The sequence below is a fragment of the Oncorhynchus nerka genome, linkage group LG27 (assembly GCF_034236695.1).
Source record: "Oncorhynchus nerka isolate Pitt River linkage group LG27, Oner_Uvic_2.0, whole genome shotgun sequence".
NCBI lineage: Eukaryota > Metazoa > Chordata > Actinopteri > Salmoniformes > Salmonidae > Oncorhynchus > Oncorhynchus nerka.
In genome coordinates, this window is record NC_088422.1 from 60,146,600 (window position 1) to 60,165,535 (window position 18,936).

The 18,936-nt window shown below is 43.1% G+C and overlaps 1 protein-coding gene across 5 annotated transcripts in view; it reads right to left on the reverse strand.

The window, feature by feature from the left end:
- Window positions 1-18,577, reverse strand: part of LOC115112075 (diacylglycerol kinase zeta-like) — a 121,882-nt gene extending 103,305 nt beyond the window's left edge. Inside the window, exons 1-2 of one of the 5 annotated variants that reach the window (XM_029638833.2) lie at window positions 18,491-18,577; window positions 18,095-18,392 (exon numbers count right to left, since the gene is read on the reverse strand). In XM_029638833.2, the coding sequence (XP_029494693.1) occupies window positions 18,095-18,354 (260 nt within the window). In that variant the 5' untranslated portion in view covers window positions 18,355-18,392; window positions 18,491-18,577. Of the gene's footprint in view, window positions 1-1,627; window positions 1,857-18,094 lie in introns of those variants that run through there. The other 4 variants (XM_029638834.2, XM_029638832.2, XM_029638836.2 and 1 more) reach the window with 4 other exon arrangements.
- Between the last annotated feature and the right edge of the window lie 359 nt (window positions 18,578-18,936).

Here is an 18,936-nt window from a genome sequence, read left to right on the forward strand (position 1 = left end):
AAGTGGCTGATCTGTCAACAAGTAAATAGATAAGCATGACCGGGATTGGCAGGCCTCTATTTTTAGGTCTACCTGAAAATTCCACATTCCTGGGCAGCTTAGGGCACTAGCAGCAGCATGGCCCCTCTAACTGTCCTGTTGTCACTTTCTACTACCTTGACAGGAAGGAAGTGATGTCACCAGCGGGGGAGTTGTACTCACTTTACGACTGAACCGCGAACGGCAAGGTGCTTCCTGCTATTCTTCCATTCGCTTCTGTTTTGGTCCTATTTCTTTCCCTCAGAGGGGTATACTACGAAGCAGGATCAACTAGCTAACTTGCCTAAATATTTGGAAATAACTTTTTTATTTTTCAGAGAGACAAGCTTGAAATGGACATGGTCTGATTGACTTAACAACCAAAAATGCATATCTATGTTTAGCTTATTTCTTGTAGTAGTAGTAGTTATTTCTGTCTGTTTATCGAAGTTAGTTGGCTAACTCATTGATCTTCCTTCTTAGTATACCCCTCAGCTGTGTTACATGTGGGAGAAGCATCCAAACAGCAACACACAGCATGGTTTCAACTGTCAAAAGTAGAGGACCCACAACAGCTCAAAGAGAATAGGAACTTCTATTCCAAGAAAGAAATAGGCACAGACAGAGAAAGCTTCACACTATAGGCCCACTGTATAAAATAGTGAATTTCCTCTATATTGCCTCTAGTTATGGAACACAATATTTGAGGCAGAAGGACATACAGTGAAAAGAACAGCAGTCATAGCACGGATGATGGATGAATGTGTGACTAAACAGAAACCCAGACAGTGAGACAGACGGAGAAGCAGATGGAGATACGGTACAAAACAAGTAGAGGTTGAGGGCGCCACCCCGTGGGTGCAACTGAGTTATTTCTCCCCCCCAGGGGTGAATCAATGACCCACACTCCTGTACTAAGTAAATATCATGTGGATACATTGTTTGATGAGTGAAAAGCCTTCAGACAAAATTGGGGATAATATAACCAAAAAAAAGTGTGAATGTTACGATATACGTCTTTTCTTTTTTATAGAGAATTGTGCATCCAATTCAAATGAGCAGAAGTCAGATGTTGCACATATCAGATGTGGCAGAAATGAGAACTAAAAAAATGCTAATTCTTCCAGAACAAGACAAATATCCAGACCTTGACTATTGCCCACTGTCATAGAAGCAGCAGCATCCTAAAACAGCACAACTTCAGCATCTCATGACATTTAGTCTTTACCCAGTTCATCCCAGTCAAATTTGTTGGCTAATGGACAACTTTCTAGAACGTTATACAGCTCTGTTTTATTTCATAAATGAATCCCATACTGGTCGATGGCCAAGATCTTTATAAGTGAACATGACAAAACTACATTTCTAAGGTTCGACACAACACAGAAAAGAAACACACGTTCACAAGCCATCTTAGTGTTCAGCATCTATAACCCAAGTAAAACTTTAAGTAGTATATTTGTAGACATACTAAACTGAAAGTCCCATGGAACAAATCAAACCAAGAATATAGAGAAATGTTTCCATAGTCTAGGTTTCACACCACGTTCTAGCCATTAGTGGTTTGTGACCAAAACACCAAGAGAAGTAAAAGAGCACACACCACTACCTGTGAGTGGGGGCAAGCGGAGGGGTTGGAGGGACTTCCCACTTCCCCCGGTGACCCCACATATCCAGTCCTTTGTCCCCTCTCTGGCTTCCTTTGTGGTGGCTCACCAAAGAGCAGTCTTCCTTGTCCAGTCTAGCATTCCTGTGTCAGCCTGTCAGTCCCACAACACAAACCTGGCAACGAGTTACAGAGCTCCAGTCCAACTGACAACTGTGCTGACAACTGTGCGGTCTGTCTGTCGGTCTCTCAGGACTATCTTATTTCTCTCTTCCCCCCGTCCACTTCTGCTCACTTCCTGTTTCATGACTTCCTCATGGCTTGTGACATAAGCCAGTGAGTGTGAGAGATTGAGAGGGGGAAAGAAAGAAAGAGAGAGAGGGGGGGGGGGGAGAAAGTGAGCGAGAGGGGAAGAAAAAAAACAGAGAATGCTAAAAACTGGCTAAAAATAAAACGGTCTATTTTTAGACAGCTGGAGGAGATTCCCCCTACCCCCAATGTTTATCTTTGATAAAGGAGGGCAATGAGAAACATTCTACGGCATGTAGCAATAAAAAAGTAAGGCCTTGAATCCTACACTACCTGTCATATATACGGAGTTACAGTATGCCTAGACATTTGACCTCAGTGTTGTTCACGGATTGGACAGTATCGCAATTGTAAAAGCTAACGGGCAGACAAGTTCAGTTGAATTTCACTTATTGCTTGGCACACGTACTACAACAATAATCAGTTGGAAGCGAGAGGACTGAGGAGAGATGTCTCCGTTTGTCTCCAAGCCTCCTTGATTTCGCTTGCATTCCTGGCTGATAGTGTAGCGCTGTGTGAGCAGAAAGGCGAGGAGCAGAGCAGACCGGGCTGCTGCACAACCTTACACCTGAAAAGGGATTGCTGTAAAAGACAGCGGGAATAAGAGTATGTGAGTGCGAGATGGACAGAGACAGACAAACAGAAAAGACCGAAATAGAAAAGGATGACGTGTGAGTGGCAGACACAGACGGAGAGGACATGCAGAATATAGAAAGAGAAAAAGAGAAAAAACGAAGACCGACATCTGCCATGGGGACTCTTCAGTCTGACATCAGAGTTAAGGCATCAGGCTGTCCCTGTCCCTTCTCATCATATAGATCAGGCCTGAGCCAAATACGCCCACCAGACGAGATCCGTCACCCGGCCAGCAGGTTAACAGTAACCCGCGGTGGACATTTGAAATATATTTGTTTTATGTAGTCAAGTGATTGCCACTTAGGTCATCGATCCGTCGAGGTCATCGAGGTCATCGATCCGTGCGAGTAACATCCGATGTCCGCTAAAGCGGTTGAGACGAAAAGAGTAGTTTGCCTCTAGGTTTTGAACGATTGGGGGTATAGCTACACTAAACAAAAAAACGTAATATGCAACAATTTCAAAGATTTTACCGAGTTACAGTTTATATAAGGGAATCAATAAATTGAAATGAATTCATTAGTGCCCTAATCTATGGATTTCACATGACTGGGAATACAGATATGAATCTGTTGGTCACAGATACCTTAAAAAAAGGTAGGGGCGTGGATCGGAAAGCCAGTCAGTATCTGGTGTGACCACCGTTTGCACTCATGCAGCGCGACACATCTCCTTCATATAAAGTTGTGATTGTGGTCTGTGGATTATTGTCCCACTCCTCTTCAATGGCTGTGCGAAGTTGCTGGATATTGCCGGGAACTGGAACACGCTGTCATTCACGTCGATCCAGAGTATCCCAACATGGTCAATGGGTGACATGTCTGGTGAGTATGCAGGCCAAGCAATAACTGGGACTTTTTCAGCTTACAGGAATTGTGTACAGATTCTTGCGACATGGGACCGTGTATTATCGTGCTGAGGTGATGGCAGCGCTGGAATATCATGACAATGGGCCTCAGAATCTCATTACGGCATCTCTGTCCATTCAAATTGCCATCGATAAAATGCAATTGTGTTCGTTGTCCGTAGCTTATGCCTGCCCATACAATAACCCCACTGCCACCACAACGTTGACATCAGCAAACCGCTCCCCCACACGACGCCATACATGCTGTCTGCCATCTTCCCTGTCCAGTTGAAACCGGGATTCATCCGTGAAGAACACCCTTCTTTAGCGTGCCAGTGGCCATCGAAGGTGAGATTTTGCCCACTGAAGAAGTTGGTTACGACGCTGAACTGCAGTCAGGTCAAGATCCTGGTGAGGACAACGAGCACACAGAGAAGCTTCCCGGAGACGGTTTCTGACAGTTCATCAGCTGTCCGGGTGGCTGGTCTCAGACAATCCCGCAGGTGAAGAAGCCGAATGTGGAGGTCCTGGGATGGCATGGTTACACGTGGTCTGTGGTTGTGAGGCTAGTTGAGAGGCTGGTTGGACGTGTTGCCAAATTCTGGAAAACGACATTGGTAGAGAAATGAACATTCAATTCTCTGGCAACAGCTCTGGTGTATATTCCTGCCGTCAGCATGCCAATTGCACACTCCCTCAAAACATCTGTGGCATTGTAGAGTGGCCTTTTATTGTCCCCAGCACAAGGTGAACCTGTGCACTGATTGTGCTGTTTAATCAGCTTCTTGATATGCCACACCTGTCAGGTGGATCTTGGCAAAGTAGGAACGCTCACTAATAGGGATGTAAACCAAATGTGTGCAACATTTTTTGGGGGGGAGAAATAAGGGACGTTATATTTCAGCTCATTAAACATTGGATCACCACTTCACATGTTGCGTTGTTATACTTTTGTTCAGTGTATATTATAGACGGTCTGTCACACACTATTGTCAGCATGAAACACAGTAGCTGTTCGTAACGTGTAGTTGTCCATGGCATAGCAACTGACCTAATCCCTTATTCTTGGAGCTTTCTACCACCAGACGTTACCATCAGAAATGTTGCATGGCGATGTGTTACGAAAGACCTTATGCCACTTCAACTGAAGTGTCAGAGCTGTTTAAGTGTATGAAGCTCAGGGCTGCAGGATATTTATATGCCGGCTTCTTGAGAAACGCTGACTGAATTCGATAGGAGGTCAAAGTGAGGAACCATGAGATTGGTTAGCAGTCACATAGACCACAAAGAGATAGCTGCATTGAGCCAAGTGCCACTCAGATCCCTGAAAATAAATAACAGTCTGAACTCTCTGACTCCCTCTCTGACTGTACGGTGCTGTGCATTCAAGCCCTACTGCCAGAGGGGTTTAGAAATTAATTGATTATTTGTTGTTGAGTCACTGGCCTTAGAGTCACATCAGGCTCGCTTGTATGTGAACTGACATTCTGCCATGTGCCACTTTTAGCTGTTTATCAAACCTCTCAAGACGAGACACCGTGTTCTGTTTTAGTTGAGTGGCTGTATGGTTCTGCTTTTAGTACAGTACAGAGCTAACTTCTCTTTGGGTTGATGCGGCAGTGCGTGGGAGGCAAAGTTCAAACTCACACTGCCACCAGGCTGATTTTAACACCGGCGAGGAATGCAGACATGTACATGGTGGTAGATATCAGGTGTAATGAATCCCTTTGATCAAGTGTATTACGGGTGAAAGAAAATCCACCAACATTGCGAATTTACTGAATTAGTGCATGCAGCACACACACACACACACACACACACACACACACACACACACACACACACACACACACACACACACACACACACACGTGTAGATGATCAAAGGTGAGAGTAGATGGCCAGGGAAGGTGGAGTGATGCCTGTCCTGCAGGATGGCTCTCCATTCTGTTTCTCTGTACAGTCTCTTTGGTTAGCTAGACATGACACACGTGCGTTTTGGCCTAGACTTTCATCTCTATTTGGCCAATTTCAGCCGACCAAAGGGTTCTGCTCTCAGTCTCTTATGTTCTCCTGATGAAAGAGAATCACTGTTCCTCCCCTTTCTAACCCACTCCATGTCTACCTGTCCCTCTCTCTCGTTTTTGGCCCTGTGCATTTATACGCAGATTCATTTAGTCTGAAAAAAAAAAGATAAGGCCTTGAAGTACTTACAACCTACTCATTTTAGATGCACAGTGCATGTCTGGTTTAAAAGCACAGGTCACCATTGTCACTCAACAAATTAACACTTCAGGGCCACTTCAGGATATTTCATGTATTTCAAACTATATCCACTAGAGGGGATTGTATATCATCTCCACCCATGGACAAATAAGCTTTGACAATGACAACGACCATAGGTGCTGGCAAGAAAGCCCAAACAGAACTGGGACCATGCTAAGATGTGACAAGGTGTGTGTGTGTGGGGGGGGGGGAACCAATTTTATGATAGAATAAGACCCTACATATGTGTCATCTTGTTTCCGAAAGGATCCCGTATAAAAATGTCCCATATTTTGTTGAATACGAAGGTCATGCTGCTAATCAATGTTCCATATTAGAACACTCCGAGCTCTCTTGTACTATTCCAATCAGCAAGAAATAAACTACACTCTGCCATACCCAAATCTTTCAATAGGCCTAGCTCATTACATTCCAGTTGCAGCCAAGTTACAATGACCTGCTGAAGCAGAACAAGCAGCAGACTTGTGAGCAGAACAAATCTGATAATCAGACCATCACCAAAAGGACCAGCAATTTCCAACATAGTTCATGGAAGAAAATAACGCATAGCCCTAAAACATGGCTGTGTGTAGCCTCCATTACTTTGGTCTAACACACCTCTCCTATTAGAAAGTGTCTTTTTCTGTCACCTTTGAAGGTCATTGGTGAAAGCCGAAACGTCAAGCTTTTAATAGTTGCTTACATGTTTGTTTTTTTGAAAGTGCCTCTTTAATGGTGAGCGAACGCCGCACCTATTCCTTTTCAATGATCTTCCTGTCACACCCTCATCTCCAATGTCACGAATAAACCATCCGCTTTGTCTGAGGCAGACTTCCGTCTCTCAGATTGGCAATTTCTTTTGCCTGTCAGCCTGACTCAGTCTCAGCAGGCATCTCAGCGTCCTGGGGCCCCTGCGAGCTGGGCCCTGATCGAAGGCCAGCGATCTGACCCAGCGGCACATTAACCTCCCACTGAGTCCAACACTTACTGTTATGTGACAAGACCAGAGAGACACAACACCTTACTGAACACCACAGGTGCCAGTCTTAAATAAAGTGGTACATTACAAGTGGTGGGTAAGTATACTGTACGGCAGCTGAAAGAACATTATGCAGAATAAGGAACTGGGTGGGATACGCAATGAAACTATGGCAGTCGAGAAATCTGCCGAGTCGGGGTAATGCGGCAGAATATCCCTGAGACTTTCTAATGAGGAGCCGAACCACAGCTGCTTCCTACCTGGGCACATTATGTCAAAGCTTCACATAGAAAGGACATTTTCCTAGAACAACGCAGAGCTTCCTAGTCCTGCAGAAGAAGAAAAAAAACACTATAAAAGAGAACTTATAAAAACAGATGGATTCATCCTTTATTGATCCCCTCGTGGAGGAACGACCGATTTCTGTTTGAAGAGTGAAACGGTCTCAAACTTAAGTCAACGCTTCATGTTACAAGTCTTTTATGTTTCCTCAACCGCTCTCAACCAGCCAAACCTACCGAACCAGTATAAAGCTTGGAGGTTGTAGATCTGGATGTGCTGCTACATATTCCCACATAATCCTTGGGGTTCTTACAACGATTAAGACTTGTCCTAAACACAGTCGATAACACCCGAAGACAGCGCTTCAGTGCAGTTACAGCAGCCGCCTGTGATTCATCTGCCATTAGAACAGAACTGAGACGGATGCCCAGAAAAATCGGGTTCATTGGTAGAAAAACACGGTAAACTTGCTAGGACAACGCTTCATTTAATTCACTGTAGTCTAATCCTGAGAGAGAGATACTGTGGCTGTTCCACTAAAGTCAGTTGTTCTGTGATTATTTCTCCGTAGTGTAATCACTGTACTGACAATACAAAAACATCCCCTCAAGGTAAACCTGGACCTCTGCCAAGAATGGGTGTTCTGTGTGTGGGCACCCTTCAGCAGCTAGGCCTTTTTTCCTCTCTCCGCTCACCTATCCAAATGAGAGTTGTGCCGTCGAAACTGAAGCCCACTCAGCAGTGGAGTTGAAGAGTGTGCTCTTTCCTTCCTTCCTTCCTTCCTTCCTTCCTTCCTTCCTTCCTTACTTCCTTCCTTCCTTACTTCCTTCCTTCCTCCCCCTTCCTTCCCCTCCCCTCCCTTCCCCTTCCTTCCTTCCTTCCTTCCCCTTCCTTCCCTTCCCCTTCCTTCCCTTCCCCTTCCTTCCCTTCCCCTTCCTTCCCTTCCCTTCCCCTTCCCCTTCCGGTTTCATTTCAGGCAGCATAGGATAGGGTGGTCATACAGTATAACTGACATGTTCTTATACACAGTTGGCCAGCAGGTATCTTTAGGACAGGGGCTTGAGACTATTAGGTGTGATATTAAAGTTTTCGCAAATGCAGAGGGAGTCCCAGGATCCTTAGCTTAGTGATGAGCTTTGAGGGCACTATGATGTTGAACGCTGAGCTGTAGTCAATGAATAGCATTCTCACATAGGTGTTCCTTTTATCCATGTGGGAAAGGGCAATAGAGATTGCATCATCTGCGGATCTGTTGGGGCGGTATGCAAATTGGAGTTGGTCTAGGGTTTCTGGGATAATGGTGTTGATGTGAGCCATGACCAGCCTTTCAGAGCACTTCATGGCTACAGACTTCAGTGCTACGGGTCGGTAGTCATTTAGGCAGGTTACCTTAGTGTTCTTGGGCACAGGGACTATGGTGGTGTGCTTGAAACATGTTGGTATTACAGACTCGGACAGGGAGAGGTTGAAACTGTTGATGAAGACACTTGCCAGTTGGTCAGCGCATGCTCAGAGTACATGTCCAGGTAATCCATCTGGCCCTGCGGCCTTGTGAATGTTTACCTGTTTAAAGGTCTTACTCACATTGGCTACGAAGAACGTGATCACACAGTTGTCTGGAACAGCTGATGCTCTCATGCATGTTTCAGTGTTACTTTCCTCGAAACGAGAATAGAAGTCATTTAGCTCGTCTGGTAGGCTTGTGTCACTGAGCAGCTCGCGGCTGTGCTTCCCTTTGTGGTCTGTAAAAGTTTGCAAGCCGTGCCACATCCGATGAGCGTCAGAGACAGTAGTATGAGTCCTGTATTGACGCTTTGCCTGTTTGATGGTTTGTCGGAGGGCATAGCAGGATTTCACATAATTCCGGGTTAGAGTCCCGCTCCTTGAAAGCAGCAGCTCTACCCTTTAGCTCAGAGCGAATGTTGTCTGTAATCCATGGCTTCCGGTTGGAGTATGTATGTACAGTCACTGTGGGGACAACGTCATCGATGCAATTATTGATGAAGCCAGTGACTGATGTGGTGTACTCCTCAATGCCATCGGAAGAATGCCGGAAAACAGTCCTGTAGCTTAGCATCTGCTTCATCTGACCACTTTTTTATTGACCGAATCACTGGTGCTTCCTGCTTTAGTTTTTGCTTGTAAGCAGGAATCAACCCACACAAACCCACACAATAGCACAATTGGTTAGGGGACCGTAAAATGGCAGCCATCTCCTCCGGCGCCATTATCATAGCTAGACCTATAGAATAACTGCTGCACTAGATGCGATGTACTGCACTGAATGCTGCTAGACTACATCTACATTCAGAGCCGAATTTCAGCCAGAGATGTGCCAACAGTCAAAGGTCAATTATCAGTTGCCAGGTAACATCAATAACAACATTTATCACAATCCACATGATCAGAGAACACACTCTCTCCCGCTATCACATTTTTCTTGTTCATTTGAATGTTGATTCCCCATGGAGAAGCGCTACACTTCCCCCACACATTATTTACATTACAAATAAACCGTGTTGAACATCACATCACCTTTTTGTTCAACAGTAAAGCGTTGGAGAGGGCAGCACTCCGAAAAACAAAATGCTCTCTTAGCAGCTATGGAAAGGTGCAGAGGCAGCAAGAAGGAAATGGAAGGCCACATTGGCAGACCAGTTTGTCTCAATTAACGAACGCCCACAACCATTATCTTCTGGTGAGCCTTATATCACTCTGAAGCCCATTGGTAGTGCCTACTTTGGTGGTCCATATACATTTAGTCTTCTAGTCATCTTTTGCCTCGATATTTCTCAGTCTCCGTTTCTCTTCCTGAGGAAGCTGAGCTGTAACTCAGCTGGTGTTACAGCTCAGACATATCTCACTGTTAACACAGGAAATGAGAGGCCAGTCAGTGAGTCCAAATTGAGTTGCTCAGTCTCTTCCTCTGCTCGTCGTTATTTGCACCCTGTCAAATTCTCACCCAGACACACTTTCACCCTCTTCACATATGCTGCTGCTACTCTGTTTATTATCTATCCTGATTTCCTAGTCACTTTTAACCCTACCTACATGTACATTTAACATAATTTACCTCTACCTCGTACCCCCTCATACACATTGACTCGGTACTGATACTGCTTGTATATAGCCTCGTTATTGTTATTTTATTATGTTACTATTTCCTTTTTCAATTGAGCCACTTTCTTACTCTGCATTGTTGGTGAAGGGCTCGTACGTAAGCATTTCACAGTAAAGTCTGCACTTGTTGTATCAGGCGCATATGACAGATGCAATTTGATTTGATTGCAAGGTGCATTGATTGCTTAGGCGCGTCATGACAACCGGACATCCTTTCATTGTCAGCTGTCATTTCCTTCTCAATTGTAGGAATCCACTATTTTTTCTTTTTCTTTCTTATGTTAGTTTGTTTCCGTGTGCGTGTCTGTTTCTGTGTGCGTGTTTCTGTGTGCATGTTTCTGTCTGTGCATGTGCAGGTGTCTTTGTGCAGCCTATCATTATTTCCTCCCACTTCAATTCCTTGGTTAAGGTAACCATGTGTCCTCATAAGATGGGAGAGGAAACATAATTATCCAACAACTGTGGAGAGAGAAGTGGCCCTTCTCAGCTGTTGCAGAGAGCTGCAGTATTATTTTCCTTTATTAGCTGGTTGGTCTGCCATATGTGACAACGGCTTCAAATGAAATCCCAAGTTCAAGAACAACGGAGGCACTCCCAAAAATTTTTTTAAGAAAGAGAGAAAACGATGTCACCTCATCTTTGGCCAGGCAGTCTAACGCGTTTTCGGCAGTCATGGCTTCACCAGAGCAACCATTACGCATCTGATGAAGGCATAACTGCGGAAAGGCAGGAGTCTACACCCGGACAAAAATTTAAAAAAGTTGAAATGAGGTGACGTCGTTCTGTCTGTTTTGTAAAAGCTTTTTGGAGTGCTGCCGTTTCCCAATGTTCTTGATTGCATTTGAAACTGCAGTATTTTATTTGCAAACTTGACCATGGGAAGAGATATTGCAAGGATTGCTGAAGAAGAGGTAGATCTAAACAAATTGTGTGGAGTGTTCATTTTCACATAGCATTGCTCTCCTTGACTTCATATGTCAGCAAATTCAAGACAAAAACATACAAAGTTAACCGCCCGAGATTTTAAACCACACATAATAAAGCATTATTTAAAATATCATTGATGAGGTAAAGTCTGGGAGCGGCTGACCTGAATACTCTCACATACCAACCTATCTAGTCCACAGCAAACAAAGCTCTGGCCTGAGTTGAGTCATTCATGATGAGGTTGAGAGTTACATACCAGCTGCTCCCCAATGTTCACCAATAACTTTTGTTTCCACAGAGCAGTGTTTCCCAACCCTGGACAAGCATACCTGATTCCACGTGTCAACTAATCATCAAGCCCTCAATGAGTTGAATGAGGTATTTGTCAAGAGCTACAACGAAACGGTGTACTGTTGGGGGTGCTCGAGGACCAGGGTTGGGAAACACTGCCATAGAGCAGGTATTGATTTTGAGCTGCTTGAACAGACAATGGCCTGTTTAACCTCTGTAGAGAGGAAAATACATCAATATTATTACCGTGTTAACTGGTCCTTTATGGCTGCAGACACTTCCTGGAAAACCAGATTGCTTGACTGTGAGAAATAATAAATGACACCCACAGACAGGGCAGTCTTTGTAGAATCAGACAATTCAGAGCCCTGGCAGAGTAAAATAGGCCACCGGAACCTTTCAGTGTTGTGCATCGAGTTGTGAGAGAGTCATGGTCAGAGAACAAAAACCTGGCGTGGTCAGAGATACGTGACATACGTACCTCTGTCTAGCCCACACCTATTTGTCCGACAAAGTTATTTTGTTGTTTAAATAGAAATGTTCCATGTTAGTAATGGTGTGCAGCATAATAAATCACAAGTCATTTGCTAAATCTACACCTGCATTGCTTGCCGTTTGGGGGTTTAAGGCTGGGTTTCTGTACAGCACTTTGAGATATCAGCTGATGTAACAAGGGCTTTATAAATACATTTGATTTGATTTAAAATGCGGGTAATTACAAGTAACTCTCTGGAGAGGAGGGTTTACGATCAGCATCCATTAGTGTCAGGGGTCGATGGGGAGTCCAGACGGGACGGTTTGTTCCCTTCGTTAGAGGGGCTGTAGCCCTGCATCTCCCTCCATCAAACCACAAACAACCTTAACCAGAGAGTGTCAACAGAGCCGTAAGGACCTACCTTATAGGCGTATGACCCAGAGACAGAGGACCTCAAATGAGCTGAAATTAGCTTTGTCTGTTTGTTCAGTGTCAATACAGCCTTTCAAATGAGATTTTGTGTCAACACTGAGTGTCCCAATGTCAATGACAGGGATGACAATTTCCCTCATCTTTATAACATGCAAAGACTCAGGAAAGGAGTACAAAGGGTATTATCCATTTTTTTCTGAGAGGCCTGGTGGCTTTAATGTCATTATGCATTTCAATAGGACGTGTGGTGCACGTCGTCGTGCAGGCTTTACGAAGGGAGGCACAGCTGGTGCTGGCTCATTTCAGTAAGGATGGATCTGGTCCGGTATTGGACGCGTATCATCTACGTAGGTCTCCACGGAATGCAATATATCATAGGTCTCATTGATTAAACAATCGCATCGGTTTTCATCCCTGAATCATCCGCAGGGCCGGTTGTACCGGTTGGGTGTAAAAAAAAAAAGTTGGTCTTAAACGTTAGGTCGGGCGTAGCTACGGGATGAGAATTTATACCTGTTGTACCAACCAAAAATAAGATTAGTCGATTGAAGACCGGCGTAGGCAATGCACGTACGCGAGATTTGATGCTTCATTATTATGGTTGCTAGGCAGTGCCCATTACTAGGCTGTTACCTTCCTCGTGGCAGCTCTAAACACTTTGCGAGGGACGCCCCATCACTTTCGCAAAACCCACCATCTGATGCATGTTTTCTGAGCCACAACTGGGTGGATCTATCAATAATTATTGTGGGACTGAATGTCACAGAATGATGAAAACAAAGTAGACTAATGCCATTGCAGGCATTTATCATATTGCTGCTTATTGAAACTCCCAAAGTCATCCAACCGTTTTAAAAAGTTTAAAGCAATATCCGTGTGGAGTCAACTATCATTTCAGCACCGTTATGATTGGGACAGCGTTATCGCTCTGCTTTGAGACAAGGGTGGGGACATCTTGATAAATCAATCAATGTCAGATTTTTGTTTTGATATTTGGTTCCATTTAGGCTGGGGAAACATTAGCCAAATTGAGGTGAGTGGTCATGATGATAATCTTTCGTCTAGTTTGCTCGTCTAGCAGTGTCATCAGAACATTTTGCTAGCATGTTATGTAGCCTATATCTCCTGCCAGAGATTCACTGAAACAAAATCACATTGATTGATTATCAGAAATCAAGGAACTTCTGACAATCAATTAATGCAATTTTGTTTCACTGAATCCCCGTCAGGGTATTTGATCTCTGGCTGGGCAAATTAGTGGGCGGTGGCAGCTCATCTATGAGTTTGTTCATATCTAAATCAGACACATTTGGCATGCTATAATGTAGCATAAGTCAAGCGTATTCTTTTGCTATTGACTCACGCATAGGCCACTCGAAAAAGCCTGCGGAGGTTGTGATATATGAACACGAAACTCACATCCTTTTGAAAATATAGATTTATATTACTGTCTGTGCATATCATGAAAGAAGACAATCGCAGGCGTAGCTCATAGAACAGCTGGTGCAACAGGTATAATGTTTTGGTACGGCATAAAGCACGTTTTACATCAGATGTAGAGTTACAACCCACTTGTGGAACAGGCTTGATGTGTTGGTGATCTGATCTAAAGCACAGGATAAGATCAACCTTATCCTGAACACCAGAAACAACATTCTGCGAGGAAATGGAATTAGAAATCTCTACCTTAATCTGTTGCTCCCTTTTCTCCTCAAAAAAAATATCCAAAACAATCCGCACAGTTGATTTGCATATACAGTAAGAGATCACCAAAGCTCTCCTCCAACAGACAATATTGTATGCCACAGGTTCCCTCTATTTAGTTTCAAATTGAAGGGATGAACCTGTAACCTCTCAGTCATCCTTTACCCTTACTTACACTGCATGGCACCATTTCTTTACCAGGTTAATCCCATTTAGATGAAATGGGTTTCTTTCCATTTGTCTGGTGGCCTAAAAACTAGGACTAATTCATCCTAGTATAAAGATTGTGAGAAAACTTGGGACTTCAAATTTGCTGCCATTTGGTAATGTGTTCATTTTATAACTTTCTCGATTTCCCACCGTTTTAATCTGCTGGATAGAAGAGCATGCACCTGTCTGAGTCTGTGAGCCTGCTTCAAATAACAAACTATAACAATTCAGTATTCAGACAGCGGAATGGCTGGCGGTCCAAATGACCAGGACTGTTACTATAAATCAGGGGTTGGAACTGAGATTATTTTCCAATCGTTTCGTTCTGAACAGAACCATAATTTGTATTTGTTCCATTCCACTGTTCTGACCAGCAAAATAAAGTTGTGAAAAGGTTCGGACCCCCCAAAAAGTTATGGTTTATATCATTCCTTCCTAAATCTCTGAAATATGTATATTTTTATGGACATTTGGCTCAACAGTAAATTACTTCACCATGTTATGGCACGGCCAAGCTATACAGTTGATTACATGCATTGGACAGACAAGTGTAGGGTGCGAGATGCGACTGACATTTTGCTTGTGGGAGAGAGCAAGAGAGGGTGGAGGAGGTGACTTGGCATGGAGCACTGGGCATCTTGTTATGCATAATTATACCTACGCAGGAGCGGATTCTATGAAGGAACTTTTAATGTCTTTGAACTTCCGAGAGTTGGCTTAACGTTGGACCAGAGCTAGCTAGCTAACAAGCGTTTGTGTGCAGAGCAGCACTAGAATTAAAATAAAACACGTCTTATCTTTTTGTAGTTAATAAATCTACTGTAAAACGTGATAACTTGCATTAAAATAAGTTAATCCATTCTTCTCTAAAAATCTCTCTAATTTCTGAATCCCACTTGTACCATCAGTAAGCTACAGTAGCCTATGCTTCGGAGTGGAATGGGCAGGTTTATAGCTTACACACGCACTGGAAAAGATTTTCAGCTGGCAGGTAGACACTAGAATATGCTTCCGAGTAACAGAGTGAGGACTTTGCATAGGCGCTTTGTTTTTTTGTTTTTTTGTGGGACTGGGAAAAAAATGCCAGGAACATAAAAGAGCATTATTAACCAGTTCCCATGCTTTTAAAAATAACGGTTCTGTTCCAGAACAGTATAGATCACTTCATTCTCAGTTCTGATTCTGTTCCTCTAAAAAAATGTATTTTCTGGTTTTCAGATCTGTTCCCTGAACTGGTTCCAACCCCTGTTATAAATCTGAAACACCATCTGGACAGCGTTGAAAGCTTTTCCCTTAGTTACATAGTATAACAATAGGACAGACCTAGTGACAAATCATTCACCTTAGGTTGAGCAATACAGTGAGCTCATGTGACAGAAAATTATAGACATACAAATGTAGAAACTATCTCAACTAACCTGTACCCCCGCACATTGACTCGTTATTGTTATGTCATTTTATTGTGTTACTTTTGATTTTTTACTTTAGTTTATTTAGTAAATATTTTCTTAACTCTATTTCTTGAACTGCATTTTTGGATAAGGGATTGCACGTAAGCATTTCACTATTCGGCGCAAGTGACAAATACAATTTGATTTGATTTGATTTAGAATATCATACCCACCCAAAAATGCTAAACTCCCCTGTTATTGTAATGGTGAGAAGTTAGCATGTCTTGGGGGTTTGATATTTGTGCGTCTAACTTTCTCATTACTTATCCATAATCATGGTAGCATCCACATTAATGTAGAAACATATTATATTCTTATTTACAATAAAAGTGACTCCAAAATCAAACAACACATTATTTACCATTCATTTCTATTGGGCACAAAATGATCTGAAACACAACCAAAACAAACAGCAACAGCATCTAACAAATGTGTAGAGTCTCAAGCTTGATGTAATCATTGAGTGATATGAATATGGGACCAAATACTTAACTTTTAACTACTTTAATACACAAGTGAATTTCTCCCAATACTTTTGGTCCCCTAAAATGGGGGGACTATGTACAAAAAGTGCTGTGATTTCTAAACGGTTCACCAAATATGGATGAAAATACCCTAAAATTCAAGCTGACAGTCTGCACGTTAACCTCATAGTCTTTGCATCATTTCAAATCCAAAAGTACTGGAGTACAGATTCAAAACAACAGAGATCACTGTACATTGTGTATTTATCACAAATTTCAGCTTTTCACAAAATCTACAACACTAATTTAATCAAAAACAAAAAGGTAGTTATCATTACTATGCAATTATACAACAGCTTTGGTGAATACTCGATCCTGATAGGAGACTGAGGGGGGCACATCATTTCTTAGAATGGATGCACATAACATTCCGCATTAACTCATCGCCTTAACTGTCCCCCTGCTGCAGTTGCTGTCTGAATCTGTTAACATCTGAATCACACATGAGATCACTACCGCAGGCCTTGTTGTTTGAGTCGCTATATTGACGCTCTTAGTCACAGACACCGAGGAAAGCGATGGCTGATCTGTGTTTATGTAGCCAGACTAACTTGGCCTCAGCCTCACTCATTGCCAGGCCAACCTTAACCATCCAGCATCATCAGGCCTCTATGGACCAGCCAGTCAGCCAGTGGATGCAGCCAGCCCAGGGCTCTGCTCACTAAGCCCCTTTTGTAAGTGCCTCTTACTTATAATGGGAGAGAAAAAAAACTCCTGATCCCTTGCTGCTCTCCTTCCGTTACATAAGAGCCACGAACACATCACAGCATCCGCTGGCAGTGACAGACTCTCAATAACCAACACCCAGGGACCAGAGTCGCATCACTCTACACAGCCTGCACAGAAAAAGAGTCCCTCAAATCCTTATATAAAACCAAAAAGATGGAATGTGAGTCAGTCAGGGGCACAGACAATTGTGCCATCCTCTACAATCAAGCTACAAACAGTTGGGATTGTGGAGGAACAACTACACTACCGGTCTCATTGCAAACCAAATATTTTGTATGAAGTGGTCTACTGGATGTTATACAGTGAAAGATTATGCGCTTATGCTGTATATCAGTCAAAATCCTGTACTGTAGCCAAATCCTATTTTTTGCTGATAGCTACTTTATTGAGGGAAAATGTACTTACGATGACTGAGATATGTGGTTGTCCCACCTAGCTATTTTAAGATGAATGCACCAACTATAAATTGCTCTGGAAAAGAGTGTATGCTTAAATGCCTAACATGTAAAAATGTAACAGAGTGTGGTAGTAATGTCTGTGTGAATGTTTAAGAAAACATGTCCAAGGGTCATGTGTAAGGGGTCATGGTCAAAGGTCATTCTGTGAATCACTGCCTCATGACCAAAGACAAGTTGCTTGCTCTGTCATGTCATTCACTTGCACAGCACACTGAGTTGCAACATACAGGGTCAGGACACAGTCAATAGCCTGTTGGCAGCCAGCCAAATGTACAATACTACAAACCAGCTGAAATAGCCCAGATTCTAATAAACAGGATAGCGTATTTAATCCGAAAGCTCAGCAATTAATGGGGTGAGGTCTATGTTATGATGAGGAGGACACAGAAGTATGTTTCTTGATATCCCCATTCATGACATGAATGAGCATGTATTTACTATACTCCATAGGACATCAGCAGGTGCTTTTAGTAAGAATGATACCAATCAGGGTAAATGACAGATGTGATATTGCTTTTGCTATAAGATGCTATAGTGGATAATGTAGCCTAATGATAACTTTAATGTAGGCCTATCTAGTTGATGAAGAACCATATTGAAATGGAGTGTCAGCTGACATGAACACATGTTGTCTTGCCTACAAATAGGCTACAGTAGCTGCCACACTAAGGGGTGCATTATCAGGTGAGATAATGACGGCTGCAGGTGATGTTTACTTTCACAAGTTGCAATTGAGAAAACTTCAGACATTTGGGTAGCCAGTTGAAGTAGTTATATGAAATATCGTGCGGGTTTGGGATAGGAAGTGGGGATAAATGCAAAATGGACTACCTGTATGATACCTGTTTCCTAATCGTGTGGAAGCAGGTATCCGCTGTCAATGCCCCCGCACCTTCCAACCGCGTTGACACTTTTCCTGGACAATCTCCCGTCTTGAAGACTGGACAAGGTGATACCATTTCGGGCAGGAAAACGTCCTCCTCCTCAGCCAGTTCTTCTAAGGTTGGTGGCACCAGTATCGCCGTGGGTGAATCCGTAGAGCTATGTACGATACGGGTTATACTGTCCCCGGTATCCGGTGCCTCAGCCATCGACTCCGTGCTGTGTAGTAACTCTGGAGCGCCGCAACCTAAAAAAAAAAAAAAGTAGCTTGTTTCCAACACTGGAAGTCCAAAGCAAAACTATGACTCGTCTTGTAATGTGACAAATATGCTTACAGATACTGACTTTGTTAGGCAGAATATGGTTCTAGTCGCCAGTATTCACGCGAAGAAGGAGATCCTGTAGGTTTACAGGGTCGTCGCTAGTTACCACAGCTACAAAATCATAAACCCCGCCTATTTTTGCAGAATAACTGCAGTGTATTGCAGCTGAACTGCCTTCAATACAGCACTGTAACTGCAGTTACACTGCAAAATTACTGCAGTAAAAAAAGTTTTTGCAGCATACTACAGTTATAGTGCACTCTGACTGCAATCTTTTTTTCATAATGGACATGACCAAATTCACATAGAACTGTGTGTAGGTAGATCTGCCATTCTCATTGAAAGCAAGTCTAAGAAGCTGTATATCTGTTCTATGTGCTCTATTTCTATGCTTCCAGCTTTTACTTTCAGTTTTGTACACCAGCTTCAAACAGCTGAAAATACAATATTTTTGGCTATTGAAAATAT